This window comes from Rousettus aegyptiacus, unplaced genomic scaffold (assembly GCF_014176215.1).
Source record: "Rousettus aegyptiacus isolate mRouAeg1 unplaced genomic scaffold, mRouAeg1.p scaffold_m13_p_11, whole genome shotgun sequence".
In the NCBI taxonomy this organism is placed as follows: Eukaryota; Metazoa; Chordata; class Mammalia; order Chiroptera; family Pteropodidae; genus Rousettus; species Rousettus aegyptiacus.
In genome coordinates this window covers 72,429,415-72,446,317 of record NW_023416286.1, presented here as the reverse complement: position 1 = coordinate 72,446,317, position 16,903 = coordinate 72,429,415, and the positions used below count along the sequence as shown (strand labels likewise).

The following is a 16,903-nucleotide window of genomic DNA, read 5'->3' as shown; positions in this document are numbered from 1 at the left end:
AGGGCTGGAGAGGTCATTTTGACATCAGACAAAATAAGTTTAAGACAAAGATTATTACTGCAGATCAAAGAGAGATGTGTCATATCAAATTAAAAGAAAAAAACACCAGTATGTTTTAGTATATGTGCTGCCAAAGCAAGCACCAGAACATTTTAATAGTTATAAATGTATGTGTACCTAACAGCAGAGTCACAAAGTCCAAGAAGCAAAACTGACAAAATCAAAAGGACAAATACAAATCCACAGTTAGAGTGGAATATTTTTAATACCTCTCTCCCAGCAACTGATAGACCCACACAAAAAATTAGTACAGACATAAAAGAGCCAAATAATAGTAACAACCAGCTATAACTATTGATATTTACAGAACTCTACATGCAAAAATGGCAAAACACACATTCTGTTCAAGTGTAAAATGGTAGTCACCAAGGCAGACCATACTGTGGGAAGATGAAACAAACTTCACTAAATTTTAAAAGATAAATCATACAAAATGTGCTTTATAAAGTAATCACAATAATATATATGTATAAGAAAACCTCAAATATCTGAAGGTTAAATAATTTTCTAAATAATGCATAGATCAAAGCTGAAATTTTAAAAAGAAAATATTTTAAGATAAATAATAAAGGAAAAATAGAGTATCAAACTTTGTGAGATGCATCCCAGGTTTTGGCACCAAAAAAAAAAAAAAAAAAAATTGTGGGATATAAATAAAGTAATGCTTAGATAAAAAAAAAAAATTCATAGCTTTAAATACTTATGTTAGAAGGAAAATCTGAAATCAATGACCTCATATTCTACCTTAAGAAACTAGAAAAAATAGCAAAGCTAACTCAAAGTAGGTAGAAGTAGTAAATTATGAGAGAAAGAAACAACAAAATAAAAAGAAATAGATAAGAGAAATTAAACAAAGCCAAAAGTTGGCTCCTTAAATTAATAAGCTGACAAACTTTTAGCTAGGCAGATGAAAAAGAGAAAACCCCAACATAGGGAATGAAACAAATTATCAGCACAGATCCCACAGATATTAAAGGACAAGAAAAGACTGTTATGAACAACCTGATGCCAAAAATTTCAACAATTTAAATGATATGATGAAATGGGCAAAACTCTCTCCCCTCCTCCTCCCAAAAATACAAGTTACCAAAATTGATATGAGAAATAACAAAAAATTTGAATATCCTCATATCTATTAAAGAAACTGAATCTGTCAAAAGTTTTCCTAAAAGGCAATTCCAGGACCAGATGGTGTCCCCGGCCAATTCTATCAAATATTCAAGAAAAAATAAGACCAATCTCATGAAAATTTTTAAAAAATACAGAAGAAGGGATTACTGTCCAACTTGTTTTATAAAACAAGGATAACTGTAATACTAAAACCTGACAAAGACATTACCAAAAAAAAATTTACAGACCAATATCTCTCATGAAAATACACCCGAAAATATTAGCAAATCAAATATAACAATATACCACAAAAGAGGTTTTACCACAGGAAATGCAAGGCTGACAACATTCAGAAATTAATTTATTTTCTTTTATTCTCTTTATATACGATCATTTCAAAAAACGCAAAAAATGCACTTGACAAAATTCAATGCATTTTTATGAAAAAACTATCAGCAAAGCAGGAATAGTAAAGAACTTCTAACTTTCTCAATTGGTGAAGGCCATCAAAACACTTACAGCTAATGTCATATTTAATACTGAAAGACTGAAAGACAAATTTGTAAATGTTTCCCCAAGATTAGGAACAAGGAAGGACACAACTTTCGCTTCTATTCAGCACTGCTATAGAAATTCTTGTAATTAAAATAAAGGTGGGGAGAATATGTGTGAGGGAGGGGGAGGTTAATCTGGAGGTCAGAAAGAATATTACACAGAACATCCCAAAGAATCTACAAAACAATTATTACAATTAATCCACAGCATTCACTATAGTCCACCAATTATATCATACTATTAGGATTCACTTGCTTCAAATAAAGCTCCTCCAGAATTCTAGTTAGTTTCATTTCCTGGAGAAACTTTCCAGAGGAAGTAAAGCAGGACAAGCTACAGTTCCCTCAACCTACACTGACTTCAGATAGTTTCAAGGCCAAAACTTAGTCACAACCTCTTCTCTGCTAGCCATTCTGGATTCCCTTCACCTCTGCTAGCATTTCTGCTGATCGAGGTGGCTGATCTCAAAAGGTGGTTGTCAGACCTTTTCCATGTCCATTTGCCACCGAAATTGAACAAGGAAGCACCAAGAGACACCTAGTATATATCTTCTATGCACCAAACCACCATGATCCACTGTGGAGCAGCTGCCCTAACTCTATCAGATAATTAGGTACATTAGCCCTGTCAAAATGGTGATTCCTGTCCTTGGAAAAGAAGTGCCAAGTCTCAGCAGTAGCAGTGTAAAGTGTAAAAGGACTCTTGTAGGGTCTTCTGTTGGAAATGATTCCCTTCTCAGAACAAGGACTTTTTAATTCCTGGTGCTCAGAGCTACAAGGATGGAAGCACAAATTCTCCAATGGAACAAAGACCACTCCTAGTACAATTATCTTGGATAAGATTCCTCAGGAAATAGACTCTGAAATGGTGATTTGCACACCAGAAGTTTATTGAAGAATGAATGCCCTCTTGAATCAACAATGGAGGAGAGTGAAGAAAGTAAGACTGAACAGAGAAAGGAGTCAAATTGCAAAGGGAGCTCTGAAGTTGGGATGGATCTTCAAAGTTGCCCTGCTTAGAGGCCAAGGACCAGGTATTTATAGTCCCACACAGTCTAGGCACTGGATGCAGGCTGGCACAGAAAGAAGCATGACTCTTAGGGAAGCAGCTTCGTTGGCTCAAAGCAATGCCTGGAGAAGGACTCAGTGGCAATAAGTTTAGCGGCCAATATTTACAACAGTAAGGGGAACTTGTACCTGAACATAGGGATCTGGGTGGTGAACCACAGCACCTGCCATACCACTATTGGACTATTACACCAATTTGGCTAATGATGAGAATTAAGAATTTACCCTGCTTTCTTAAGAGTAACTACAGTTCATCACCAGTTGATCAGGGAAAACTCTTCTTTGCAGAAGAGCACCAGCTAATAAATATAGAATAACAGAATTATGAAAGTCAGCATTTTGAAAACCCTAATGAAATTGACTCAGATAAGGATTATTAAAGGATGCTAAAACCATTAGGTAAAATATGTACACAGTGTGCAAGTTATTACCCATGATTACTTGCATATTGCAAAAGGAAATTTACAGAAAAGAGATCTAATGGGTAACACTTGGGTACCATCTTATCCAAGTAACTAGACTGAGCATTATTAAACAGTGAGACAATCTGAAAACTCTGGATGGCCTCAGCCAACCTCTGGATAGGATGCAAGATGCGGTCAGTACTCAGGAGTATATACAAAATATGACTGCTTAAAATTTTTAACCAACACCTAATGAGGCTTTAAAACCTAACTTCCATTTACAGGAAATATGAGGTGGGAAGACATAGAGATAAACAATATCTAGTGAGGTCCTGTCCTTTAGAAGCAAGATTTATAAGACATTCTAGAAAAGGTAAAGTATCAGTGACAGAAAACTGATCTGTGGTAGCCAGTGGCTAGGAGTAGGGCAAGGGAATTAATTGAAGAAACTTTTTGGAATGATGTAAATGTTCTATACTTGACTGTGGTGATGGTTCTAATGCCCTTCAAATGAACACTTTAAGATGAGTGAATTTATTACATACATATAAACCTTGATTAATCTGACCCCTCTTCTAAAAACCTGGATATTTATTCTATTTTTTGAATTAAAAAGTGAGACTATTCTGTTGATTTTTAAACAAATACCTTAAAATGTAAAAGTATTTTTAAATTAACATTTTTATTTTCTTTTTAAGCCCAAAGGCAAGGTTTTATCTTGAGGAAGAGACTAATTCATTTCAGGTTTCTACCCACCAATATTCCCAGAGGGCAGTTTTTGCCTTAACATGTGTTCACATAGGATTCCACAGATGTTATAGCTATGTGAAGCAAATTACTACCTATCTACAAATATAGATATATGTACACGGATTCGATCCCACATCACTCTAAAACACTCCTACAATAATGTCTCTTCATAGCTCAAAACCATCAATGTCTAGTGAATAAAAACTAATTCTTATCTTGCTGTTCAAGCTTCCCTACCCTCTGGCCAAAGCCCCCACTACTCTACATAACACCTACATCCTAGCTCTAACAGAATTCTTACCATTACTTACACACAAACTGCACTTTCTTACTCACTACTTGATCACGCTTTTTTGCCAGCCCACAACGCCACCCCTTTGTCATAACAGGCTCTGCAGTGATTTCATTTAACACTGTTATCAGTACCTGCCTTTGTATTTTTTACCCCCATCCTGACAATAAACGGAAGTGTTAAAACTCTGTCTTATAAATTTTTATAGCGCCAAAGGTTAGCACCAAGTAGTGATCCCTGATTCTCTGTTGGATCAATTGACTACTTAACCTCTTACAACCCAAATCCCATGCATCTGAAGGATGGGCTCAAATATCATTTTTAACAACAAAGAGATAAAACAGCTGAAAGAACTAAGTGGGTTTAGACTGCAGAAGACAAGCAATTCCCACTTTTTAACTACAATCTCCTGTTATTTCTACTAACACTGCTCTACCACTCCAGCCCCGGTATCCTGACTCGTTACCTCCTACCCTTCAGTTCTGTTCTGGCGTCACTTTCCTTCTTATCACATTGTCAATCAATGTCACCAAAAACCTTCACTTTCTTTTCTTCTTTAACCCTCAATCACTCTTCAACTTTGAATCAACTCAACTAGCAGTTTTTTCCATTTCTCTTTCTAGTGGAAAAATTTACAATATCATGATTGGAATTTTAAATATGTGCTTTTAATCATCATCAACATCATCATCATAATAACAGAACAGCAACAGCTAACTTTAATGAGTATTTAACATATACAGCAGGTACAATGTCCCTTCAATAATCCAATGAGATTATAACTAAAGAAATAAAATACTAATTAACTTGCCCAATTAACAACAACAACAAAGAAGTAGAACTGGAATTTGAACTAAGGCAGTCTGCCTCGAGAGAAGATTTAGCCACTGGGCTATATATGGTTCTTTCCAAGTGCAATGTTATATTGTCATTCACAAAGAGAAATGATCAAACATTCCTTTGCTCATTTCCTGTCCAATCCCTTTCCTCAAGTAATGTTCCAATTTTGACTGTTTCATTCTTACAAAAAATATGTTTATTCAGTCACTGAATAAATGAAATAGTTATCCCCACATCTGACAATCATTGCGTGCAAAAATAAAAGCGAGACATGATCCTTGCCTTCTCTTTAAGTCTGCAAACTCCATCTGACCCCTCATTCTCAGCAGAAATCCATAACTAATATTTAATAGCACTTAATGTACCAAACACTTGACATATTTAGATACATTTAACCTACAAAAACAGTCCTCATTATTATCTCCATTATACATATAAGAAAACTGAGGCATAAACGAAAGCAAAATAAACAAGTGGGACTACGACAAACTCAAAAGCTTCTGCACAACAAAGGAAACCATCGACAAAATGAATGGGAGAAAATATTTGCAAATTATACATCTGATAAAGAGCTAATATACATATATATAAATACTCGTAGACTCAACACCACCACCAATACAATCCAATTAAAGAATTCCAAACAAGATATACAGGCGCATGAAAAGGTGTTCAACATCACTAATCATCAGGAAAATGCAAATCAAAACCATAATGAGATATCACTTTACATCTGGTAGAATGGCTATTATCAAAAAAGACAAAGCGATAAGGAGTGTTGGTGAGATGGTGGAGAAAAGGAAACCCTTGTGCACTGCTGGTGGGAATGTAAATTGGAGGGTTCTCAAAAAACTAAAAATAGAACCACTACATGATCCAGCAACTCCAATTCTGGGTATTTCTCCAAAGGAAATGAAATACTAACTCAAAAAGCCATCTGCACCACCCACCCCAGGTTTGCAGTATGACAACTGCAAAGATATGGAAGCAACTTTGGTTGCATTATCCAATGGATGACTGGATAAAGAAAATGTAGTGTGTATGTATGTGTATGTATACACATACATACACATATATACACAATGGAGTATTATTCAGCCACAAAAAAACAAATCTTGCCATCTGCAACACCACAGATAGATCGTGAGGGCATGATGCTAAGTGAAATAATTCAGACAGAGAAAAACAAATACCATATGACTTCAATTATATGTGAAATCTAAAAAACAAAACACAAATTCATACATACAGAGAACAAACTGGCAGTTGCTAGAGGAGGGGGGTGGGCATTAGGCAAAATGGATAAAGATGATCAAAAGGCACAAGTTTCCAGTTATAAAATAAATAAGTCATGGGGATGAAATGTACAGCATGGTGACTATAATAATACAGTATTATACATTTGAAAGGGCTGAGAATAAATCTTAAAAGTTATCATGAGAAAAATACTTTGTAACTGTGTTGTGATGAATGTTAACCAGACTTATTGTGATGATCATTTCAAGGTATATACAAAAATAAAATTATTATGTTGCATATTTGAAACTAATATAATGTTATATGTCAATTATATCTCAATTTTGAAAAATAAAAATAAAAAAACTGAGGCACCGAAGGTTACAGAGCTAAAGAGTGGCAGAATCAAGATTTAAAACCAGTGGAACTTCAGAGTCCAAGATTTGAACCACTTCACTGAAATGCCATTAGTCATTAACTCCATTAGGCTTGCATCTCTCAACTTCTCTACTGTATGCCTAAAACATAATCCATGGTAATTAATTCATTCAACACTGACTGATAATTCACCTTGTATTTGTTCCTTGAACACAACAAAGTTGTTCTCATCTCAGAGCCTTTACAATTTCCTAAAAGACTCTTCCTCTAGATCTGCCTTATTACAATTCAACTTAAATGTCAACTCTCAAAAAGACCTGTCCTGCCTACCCTACCTAAAACAGCCTCGTCCCACTACAAATTGCCTATGACATGAAATTGGTTTTATTTTCTTCATAGCTACTTAATGCTACCTGATATTATCAGCTGTTTATTTCTCCCCACTAGAGTGGAAGTTCCAAGAGAATGGAGACCATGTCTAACTTGCTCACTGCTACATCTTCTGCACCTAAAACAGTCCCTGGCTTGCAGCAGACACTTGATATTTACAGAATGGATGCAAATATTATGCTAGATATAGGATTACCAAAATAAATAGGATTTAATTCCTACCCTCAATAAACTTCTAGTCTTTATGTTTACAAATACTTACCTCCTCCCCTTCTATATTAAAGAACAGTTCCTAACTTTTTCCAAAGCTAACCTCCCTCTCCACCTGTCATCTTAAAACAGTCCCTGAGATCTCCCTTGACCTCTCCCCCATCATTTATCTCCCTCTCACATCTTTAATTTCCCTCCACTTGCTAAATGTTTCCTACCTACCCTCCCATACTTGAATATCCTTCCCTCAACCCTGCGTCTCCCCATTCCCTCAACATCTCTCACTGACTTCTCCCCCACATCTCTCTACTGTGACCACTTCCTCAAAAGTCATCAGTGACCTGGAAAGTGTTCTCACTTTCATCAGCATTTAACACTGCTGATGACTTTCAATCATCCACTTTCTTAGGACCAGATGGGCTACTACCTCATGGTTCTCTTCTTAACAGTTTTGTCTTTTTTCAGCTTCCTTCATAGTCCTCTTTCTCTCATACTTTTAAATGTGATGCTTACTAGAGCTTCATCTTTTATTCTTGCTCAATTCTATCTCTGAAAGATCTAATCTGCTGCTTTAACTCAACTAATGCCCCTATATAAATAATATCATTCATTCAGAACCTAAATCCCAGATCCACTTTCCCCATATTTAATAAAAAATGTGATTGAATTCTTAAGCATAGTCTTATAAAGAAGAGTTGCAAGCTAAGACTTAGGAAAAATAACGTGAATAATAATAAATAATATTCTGAAGAAGCAATAGAAGGCAATATTGTACAACTAAGGCTGGTTTTCTTGAGTACTTCTTGAAATACCTGAACTAATTCTTCATTAATTTTAATTGACAGCTTGTACAAAAAGTGGCTCCAAAATTAAAAATCATTCATAAATTTTACATGTGGTTAATCTATATCACTTTTGTCTAAAACTGTTAATTCTAGATCCACAGAAATTGTATTATTACAAAAGTATAGTAGTAAAAAGTTAAAATCGAATATACCAGTCACAAATTATTGATTGCATAAGTCTGGAAACAACATACAAAGTAAATACAAATTCTTTGAGAGGGCTTTGTAAAGATGTACCTACAGTGCCATCATTTAGAGACTTATGGCTCAAAATTATACCTAATGATCAGAGCAAACTGTCTAATGAGGTTTCGTGCTATTTTAAAAAAACATGAGCAAAAAACCGACTTGTGCCATTGTGGCCTTGGGCCTAGACAGCAAAAGGTAATTACACATATTTATATCCATATGATAAAACTATTCATGTGCCTAATCTTGTAAACAATTACAGACATGAGAAGACTTTTATCCAGAAAAAATGTGAACAAAGCTCCACCTTTACAACTCTCTGCAATAGATAAGAGCCACAATACATACTGGTATAATTCCAAATACCTGGCTTAAATTAAAGCCTACTCCCTTTCATAATGGTTGAAAATAACACCTGGTTATTGAATAATGAACTGTACATCCAATAAATACAGTAAATGCTGTAATATGTAACAAAATCCTACTATGCTTTCTCCATTTTCTCATGTATTGCAAAAAGCTATGAGAAAAAAGATGATGCCAACTCCTAATTACCACTGTTAAAGCCAAGCTGGTGAAACGAGTCAGTCACCATCCTTCAGGGTGTGTGGCATGTAAAGGCATGAAAAAAATAACCAAAACACACACACACACACACACACACACACACACACACAGAAGAGCCCTAAGCAAAAAGACACCCATATGTTAAGAAAAAGAAAATGAAAGTGATTTAACATCTCCTACATCAAGGAAGCTGAAGGTTCAGTGAGCCTAGGAAGAGATCTAGGAGCTACTCAAATTTTCTAGTTGGTGGCAGTTAAACACTATACTAGCTGTCATATTTTGAAGTTCTTCCGTGTTCCTCCTTTTCTCACAAAAGCCCCTCTACTCTAAAGCCTATAACTGACAGAGGAAATAAAACACATGATGAAGGGAAACGGCTGATGGGACTTCAGAGCACGAGCAGCTGAAACCACATTTCCAGAAGACTAAAGTATCCAGTTATCAAAGTTTAACTCAAAAATCTGTATCAGACACCTTTCATATCTACATAATCTCCATCTGCATCCCTTTGGTATAATTCTCGTAAATTGAAACCCCATAACTTATCTGACAGACTAACGAGTTTTCATTATGTGTGCCTCTTTATATATAGACACACACACACATATATATGTATGAGACACTACCCTTAACCTGTACCATTGCTCCCCTAATTGCAAAGCAGGTTTTTTTTGTTTTTTTTTAAGTGAGGTGGAAAGGGGAGAATGGAATGTCATGGGGAGTGAGGGGTGAGAAATACGTGTAAATACCATTGCGGCAGAGACGCTGGAAACGCCACTTCCCTCATCACTCTTGAAAATTCTCCTCGTTGTTACCCTTACCCCATCCCTCCTCCTTCCTCAACAATACACACACGAGTCATAAACGACCCGCACCATCACCTCTTCTATCACACACTACCCTCCCATCCACGCTGACCCCCCGCTACAAAGACAGACGCACATACCTAGAGCAGAAACTGCTGCCACCGCACCCACCTAGCTCAAGTGCTTCTACCACCCAGCATCAAGCGCTTGCTCAAAGACAGCTCAGTAAATACGTATGTGTACACACACACACACGCACACGCACACACACACACACACGCACACGCACACGCAAGCACATGCTGCATGTGGCGCAAGGAAGGACACCCGGAGACGCACCTGGAGGCCGAGTGTCCAGCGCTGCTGCCCCCCTGGTCCCTGTCACTGAGCGCAGCCGTGTAAATCCTCCGGTAGCGGTCGGCCAGGGCCCGGCCTGACAGCAGCAGCTGGTAGTGACCCCGAGAGTCCGCGGCCGGCAGCCCCAGCCCCAGCCCCGCAGCAGCCACGGAGCCCTCGGGAACCGGTATGAACAGCGCCCCCGGCGCCGGGGAGGAAGAGATGGTGGCGGCTGGGAAGAATCCGTCTCCGCCGGGCCCCGAGGAGGCGGCGGCGGGGGAGGCAGTCGCTGCGCACATCATCATCCTCGCCACCGCTACCTCGTCCCCGCGGGCCGGGCAGGCAGACACGCGCGCGCACACACACAGCCCTTTTCCAACGACGACGGCTCCGGCGGTGGCCTCTCGCTCCCACAGCAGGGAGACTACAAAGACAGCGACCTTCTCCTCCTTCTCCTCCTCTTCCTCCTCCCCCCCGCACCGCCCTCGCCGCTATTAGGGCCGCTCATCTAACCCCGCCACCTCGCGAGTGTAAGGAGTAGGCGGTGCCGCCGCTGCAGCCGCCGCCACCGCTGCCACCGCCGGGGCTACCCGCAATGGGAAGCTGCCGGCCGCACTGGGCATGCGCCACTCCTCGCACATGCTCAGTAACGGCGGCCCCGCTCCGTCCCCACCCCCTCTCCGCCACCACTCCCTCGGCTTCGGGGCTTTGGGTGTGGGGCGGCTGTGCCGTACGGAATCTGAAATAAATCCACTTCGGATTTTACTAACAGCTTGAGGAAGAGTAAGGAAAGTGCTAGGCTGGCTGTCAACACGGGCATTCCGCTTCAGGTAATGGATTCCCTTCAGGTGGGAGAGCCGGAACGTGAAAGAAAGAGGGACTGTACCCACCGCCGGAGGATGAACTTACTCCTGCTAGTTTTCCCCCACGTGTGTGCTGCTGCCAACAGGAAGATTTGGCGAGAACGGTTAACCAGTGCTGCTGGTTAATTCAGAATTCAAGGCAGGGACGTCCCTTCGGTGATCTTATTTTGTTTTTGTTTTTGTTTTTTGGGTTTTTTTGTGTGTTATTAGGATTTAAGTCTGTTTAAAACAGCTTTTACTTACAAAGGACAGGTAGTAATTTAGTGCATTTTTTTTTCTGTGCAGATAGAATTCATGGAGATGAAAGTATTCACAAGCCAGAGTCGTTCCTAAATTCTTGTTCTCAACATTTACATCAGAGCCAAATCTTAACCCAATAATACTTTTCTTAAATATTCTTTTATTGACTCTACACTCACCCTAAAAGTGCAGTCTTATCTCTTGACAGTGGTCACTTAATGGCTTGTCTTTTTCTGCCCATACTTAACATTACTAAAGATAATTCTTGACAATGACCTGAAACTATAAATATGGCTATGTCTGTATAGCATTTGGAAATGTCATATCTAACCAAAGATCTTATGATCTATAAAAACCTAACATTTACTGAGTCCTCTCTTCCAAACTGTTTACTTCAAGTAAATGTTCTAGAAATATACATGCCAATGTACCCTGATTCCTATTTTATCCTTTTAACTCTCAATTTGAATCATGTAAATTTATACTTGACAAAATCATTAAGTCATATCATCCCACTACTAGATCCTTTATCTACTTACTATCTCTTATGTTTGTACCTCTTCTTTGACAGTCGTTATCGAAAAAAGAAAAAAAGAAAAAAATCTTGAGAAATGGGAAAGTAAATTAATTCTAGTTGGGGGTCAGAAGTGCTGAAGAAGTGCATTTGATCTGGGGCTTTAAATGATAGATGGATGATTTAAAAAAAAAAAGTGGGGTAATGAAAGCATCGGAGCAAAGTGCAGCCATGAGGAATCATAGTATTTTAGTACAATGAGTGGCCCTGTTAAACAATTTTTGTACTTGTCTTCTTTCTTCAACTATTTTATAAGCTCCTTGAAAGCTTTCTATTCATCTTTGTGTCTTCTTCAGCCCCTACTTGAGAACCTTGCACATAGTTAAGTATCTAACAAGTATTTGCTAGGCTGAACTCCTGTCCTGATGTTTCAGTGCAGTTACAATCCTAGGTTGAGAGCAAAGACACAAGTATGGAGGCGACTAAAGGCTGGTGGAGTTAAAGGCCTGGCCAGGTAGGAGCTGCTGCAAAGGCTCGTTATTGTTGAGAGTCAAGGCGGTAGCCAAAGGCTCTGATAAACTAGGAGTTGGCCCTTGACTCTGCTACTTGTACATCTTTGAGCAAGTTTTGTCCTCTGAATAATGGTCAAAATAATACTACATGAGATTATGGGTGGGCTTCAAGCATGTAGGATGGCCACCTTGGCACATGTCTTTTTGCAAACGGTAACACAGAACATTCTAGACTTTGTCATAGGGATAGGCATGGTATCTGTGTCTGTTGCCCCATTACATTCCCTAAGCAGGAGGGAAATATTTATTGGTTGAATAAAGGGATGAATGAATGATGCCTGCACAGAGAAACATTTCCAGCTTACACTTTGGTGGTCCCACGTGCCGTCGTTGCCCATTTACATTTTCTAGTGAGGAGTGACCTCAGGGGCTGCCCTGGTCTCAAGTTCTTCCCTCCCCTTCCTAAATTTCACTTCAGTCTTCGGTACCCTTCAGTCCCAGACAGGCCCATCCTGAGCCTTCTGGGCACACCCAAAACCTGGTAACAGGATAATTTCCTAAGGAACCCGTTGTCAATGAGCAGCGCAACTAGGCGTGCGCAGAGTCGCACACATGCTCACTTAAGTATCCGAGGGTGGCGTTTCTGTTGCGGTTGGCAGCGTTTCCTTCCACGGCAGCGGCAGTGGCCTCTCTGACAAAATTGATAGCCAGTGCAGCGTTTTCTCTCCTCCTCCTCTTCCTGCCCCTCCGCACTGTGCCCTCCCGATCACTGCAACTGCTACAGCTACCGCCTTGGCAGCTGGGCACCTGGGAAGGCTCCCCTGGGGTGGCGGGGAATGGGGCGCATGTCGGGAAGGAAAGGACGTTTGGAGTAACTCTTAATTCCACTGTCAAGGGGACATGAAGGGGAGGGTGGTCTCCAAGGCAAGTCGCGAAGGTCGCCTGAACTGTCACTGCTGACGGGAGACGTGGGTTTCTCGGAATGTGCAAAGCAAGCGTCCCCTCCCGCCAGTCCTGCGCGCACAACTACTAAATGCCTTACACTGCCTAGTTTTGGGGGGTTTTGTAGGGGGGGAGGATGGAGTAGTCTCGTTATTCAAAGAAATATGCAAAATGACAATATCGAGGGCTTTGCTTTTGTTTTTCTAGCCCCACTGAGTGCGGCTCCTGTACTTTCCGCGCTGCCATCTTAGCTTTATCTTTGGCCAGGCTGGGCGTGTGCGTGCGTTTGTGCCGGGAGGGAGGGCTAGAGGCGTTGGGGAGAGTGGAAGGAGCACTGAGCGGGTTGGGTGTCAGAATTGGCTAGACAGGAGGAGTTCAGGACACAATCGCCCTCAATAACATTGAACTAAGGCGAATCCAGATTTTAATTATTTTATTAGGGAAATGCGTGCAATATTTTGTAGTCTTTGTGGTCGATAGCATGCTCATTTCTCAAAAGCATCTCTCGTTTATAATCATATAAGACTATGGCTTCATCTTTCGTTGGTATGCTCAAAGATTTTGTCACTCTTTACACTGGAAATTGCAAACCTGAAACTATAATTTTTTGGGCTCTTTACAGAGTTACATTTTTTGTACTCTATTTCTTTAATGTTATTTTTTGTTACGGTTTTTTTTTTTTTTTAAAGCCACCAACACTGATGTATTAAAAACAGGAAGAAATTGTAAAGTGTATGTAAAGGGCAATGATTGATGTCGTTAGTTTCATTTTAAAGGTTAATATTGTACTAATGCTTCAAGACTACAAATACAGGAAGCATGTATGTTACCAGGAACATCAAAACTGCTGTTAATGCTTTGGTCAGGAGTCTGAGTTTGTTTCCCAGATTTGTACAATAATGTATTGGAGCATTTAAAAACAAAATTGGTAGTTGAGAGCATTTTAAAACAAAGTTGGCAGCTGAGAACAATTTGGAAGAAAAAATGTTTAAGCTTGAAGAGTGAAGAAATGCTTCACTCTTTAGTGATCTTTGCTTTTTAAGGACCATAGGATTCTACATCCTTGACAAATATGACCATATTGCACTTTAAAAGGACATATATTTCATCTGATATATTTAATACTCCAAACTGAAGAGAAAAAATCAATATGGCAATTGAAATTCCTTTGAATAAAAATTACATGTTGGATTCCCTAGATATCTTGACCTCTTGCTTTAAATGACTATATTTTTAGAGCTTTGGAAGATTTAGTAATTTGTAGGCATGGGGAGTTAATGCTTTTTTTATTTTTACTCATATTAGTTTTAAAAGATACAAATTACATATTTCAGTTTTCTTACAAATATAAATTTAGATTCTAGGGGACCCGACTTATATATGCACTTTTTTATCCCTGAAAAATTATGCTAAAATATTAGTAAGTGAGGATATTTTTTGAAGTAAGTGAATTCAATACTATATATTTCAACCTAAATCACATTTTTAAAAACCTCATCTTTGTGATGCATTTTAGGTAGACCAAAGGAAGCTTTTACAACTGATATAGAAAGTCATAAAATATAACTCTTTGAAATAGAGTTATACCACAGCATTTAACCTTGGAAATTTCCTTATGGTTTCAGTATAGTGAGTTAGGATTTTAACATTTTGACACGTAATAGTCAAAACATTTTATTTTCTTCTCAAGTGGCTGGTGGCTATGGTATACTTCTGAGGTAGAAAATTATAAATCCTTCATGGCTCACATTCTCTGATAATTTATCTGTAATTAACATCAAAATCTTAGCCCCACCTAGTTCAACTTCCTGTTTTGATCAATATTTCTACTTTCATATTTTGAAAGTAAAAAGGAATCAGTTTACTAGTTCTTCATAAAAAATTCTCTTAAAAATAGTTTGTCTTCCCCACCCTCCTTTTAATGTCAGGTTTGCCTTCAAACTGGGCCAGAAGCTATTTTAAAAGTTTTTAGAACATATAAATCATGAACTTTTTAGGAAAAGTTCATACTTTTCCTAAATCAATTTGTAATAAGTGACAGTATTTTCTTAGTTCAGGCAGAATATTATCTGTATGATGTCAAATGTTGGGAACTGGGTTAATTACTTATGTGGTGGAGCAAAGACAAGACTGCTTCCAGAGAAAAACTAAGGCTTTCTTACAAGGACTCCTACAGTCCATCTCTGTGTGTGGGTAGGATGGTGTGCCAGTAATTTGCTTGTTTGCTCTTGAGTCCCGTCCTCTCTATTTCCCTGCTCTGCTCTGTACAGCAGGGGAATGAGCCCTGCAAACTACATTTTTCCAAGCCCCCTTGCCAGCTAACTTCAAGTTAGGTGCCACCTGTGGGGTGGGATGGGAGATTGGAAAGTGGAAAGGGGGACAAACCATGCCTCTCCCAACCCCTACTCCTGTTTGCTTCTCTTTCTGTTTTGGGCAATTTCTCCTCTGTGGTTCCAGCTCCTGCTGGGCACCTTCTCCCTCCTTGTTCCAGCTCTAGGCAGGTAACCTCTGTTGTGGAACCAGTTCTCACTGGGAAGTCCTAGCTCCTAGAATCTGGTAACAGCATCTCCTCCTTTGGTCTCTCCAGCTCTAGGGATTGTAATATCAGCTTCCTGCTGATATTAATCCTTGTTTGACTTCTCAGCTCCTTTAACACTGGAGCAATAGTTCCCCATATGTATTCAATTCCCTCTCTTAATGACCTGGCATGCACTTGTCTGTTTTACTGTTTGGGCCATGAGTGATACAGACAGTCTTCCACCCAAATAATAAACATTCTCAGCCAAATGATGATATTCTATCATCTTTCACCTGGTCTTTAAAGTTTATGAATCTGACCTCCATCAGCAAAACAGAAGCCTGCTTTGAAAACGATGTTTATTGACTCTTGCACCCATTCCAAATCCCCTTCTTCCTTGTCTGCCTCTACTCTAAAGAGCGGAAGAAGTGAAATATTCTCTCTGTGATCCTATCCTGCTTCTAGGGTTGGCTTTGGGACACAATTTAGGACAGCAAGATGGAGGGAAATCTGCTGGTACTGCTTCTGTCTCTCTTTCCATCTTAAAGATCAACAGGCTGGTGTTTATAGCCATGAGACAGGAGGTCTGAGATTAAAGGTCAAGAGCATCACTGACTTGGCCTTGACATTGTAGAGCCATTGAACAAAGTTTCAATTTTATTTTCATGCAAGAAAAAAAACACTCCAAGTTGTCTCTGCGACTATTATGTCTTAGAGACTGTTATGGACATATTCTGTTACTTGTAGCTAAAATGTTCTTAGCTGATATATCAATCCCAACAGTTTTTCAAAGAGTACACTGTTTTATATCATGCCTTTGGGTTTATTAAAGTTCTATAGTAATATACCTCCCAGATCTGAGGCATTTATTTCCCCAGCTGCTGGAACTATTGACTGCTGGCTGCTCACAGCTAAGCCCCTTCCCATAAATTGCTTTGAGCCTTTGAGAACTATCTCACCCAAAGTTCCACCCCTCCCCAAGGGGAGCCCACATCAAATAACTTATCTGTGTGGTGTACAAAAGAACCTGGCTCTCTGACCTTAATTCACGATGACTCAGAAGAGCCATCCTAGCTCCAGAACTCCCCTTGGAATTAGCTAAGGCCTTTGTTGCAACTGCATAGCAGACTGATCCTGCTTTTCTCACTCATTCACTGGGAGTATTATTGATAGCTCTCCACAGTATACTTCCTGCAGGCAAGTCTCCATCCCTGAGTGTGTGTACCAGGGTACCTGACTTAAATAAGTTGGTATGGGGAGTGGTCTGAAGAAGTGGGCT

At 39.3% G+C, this 16,903-nt stretch overlaps 1 protein-coding gene across 11 annotated transcripts in view; it reads right to left on the bottom strand.

Moving 5' to 3' along the window:
- MYCBP2 (MYC binding protein 2) overlaps nucleotides 1–10,640 on the bottom strand; it is a 232,740-nt gene extending 222,100 nt beyond the window's left edge. For 5 of the 11 annotated variants that reach the window (XM_016149321.2, XM_016149322.2, XM_016149327.2 and 2 more), the window contains exon 1: nucleotides 10,039–10,617. In XM_016149321.2, the coding sequence (XP_016004807.1) occupies nucleotides 10,039–10,340 (302 nt within the window). In that variant the 5' untranslated portion in view covers nucleotides 10,341–10,617. Of the gene's footprint in view, nucleotides 1–10,038 lie in introns of all 11 variants that reach the window. The other 6 variants (XM_016149323.2, XM_016149332.2, XM_016149328.2 and 3 more) reach the window with 2 other exon arrangements.
- Between the last annotated feature and the right edge of the window lie 6,263 nt (nucleotides 10,641–16,903).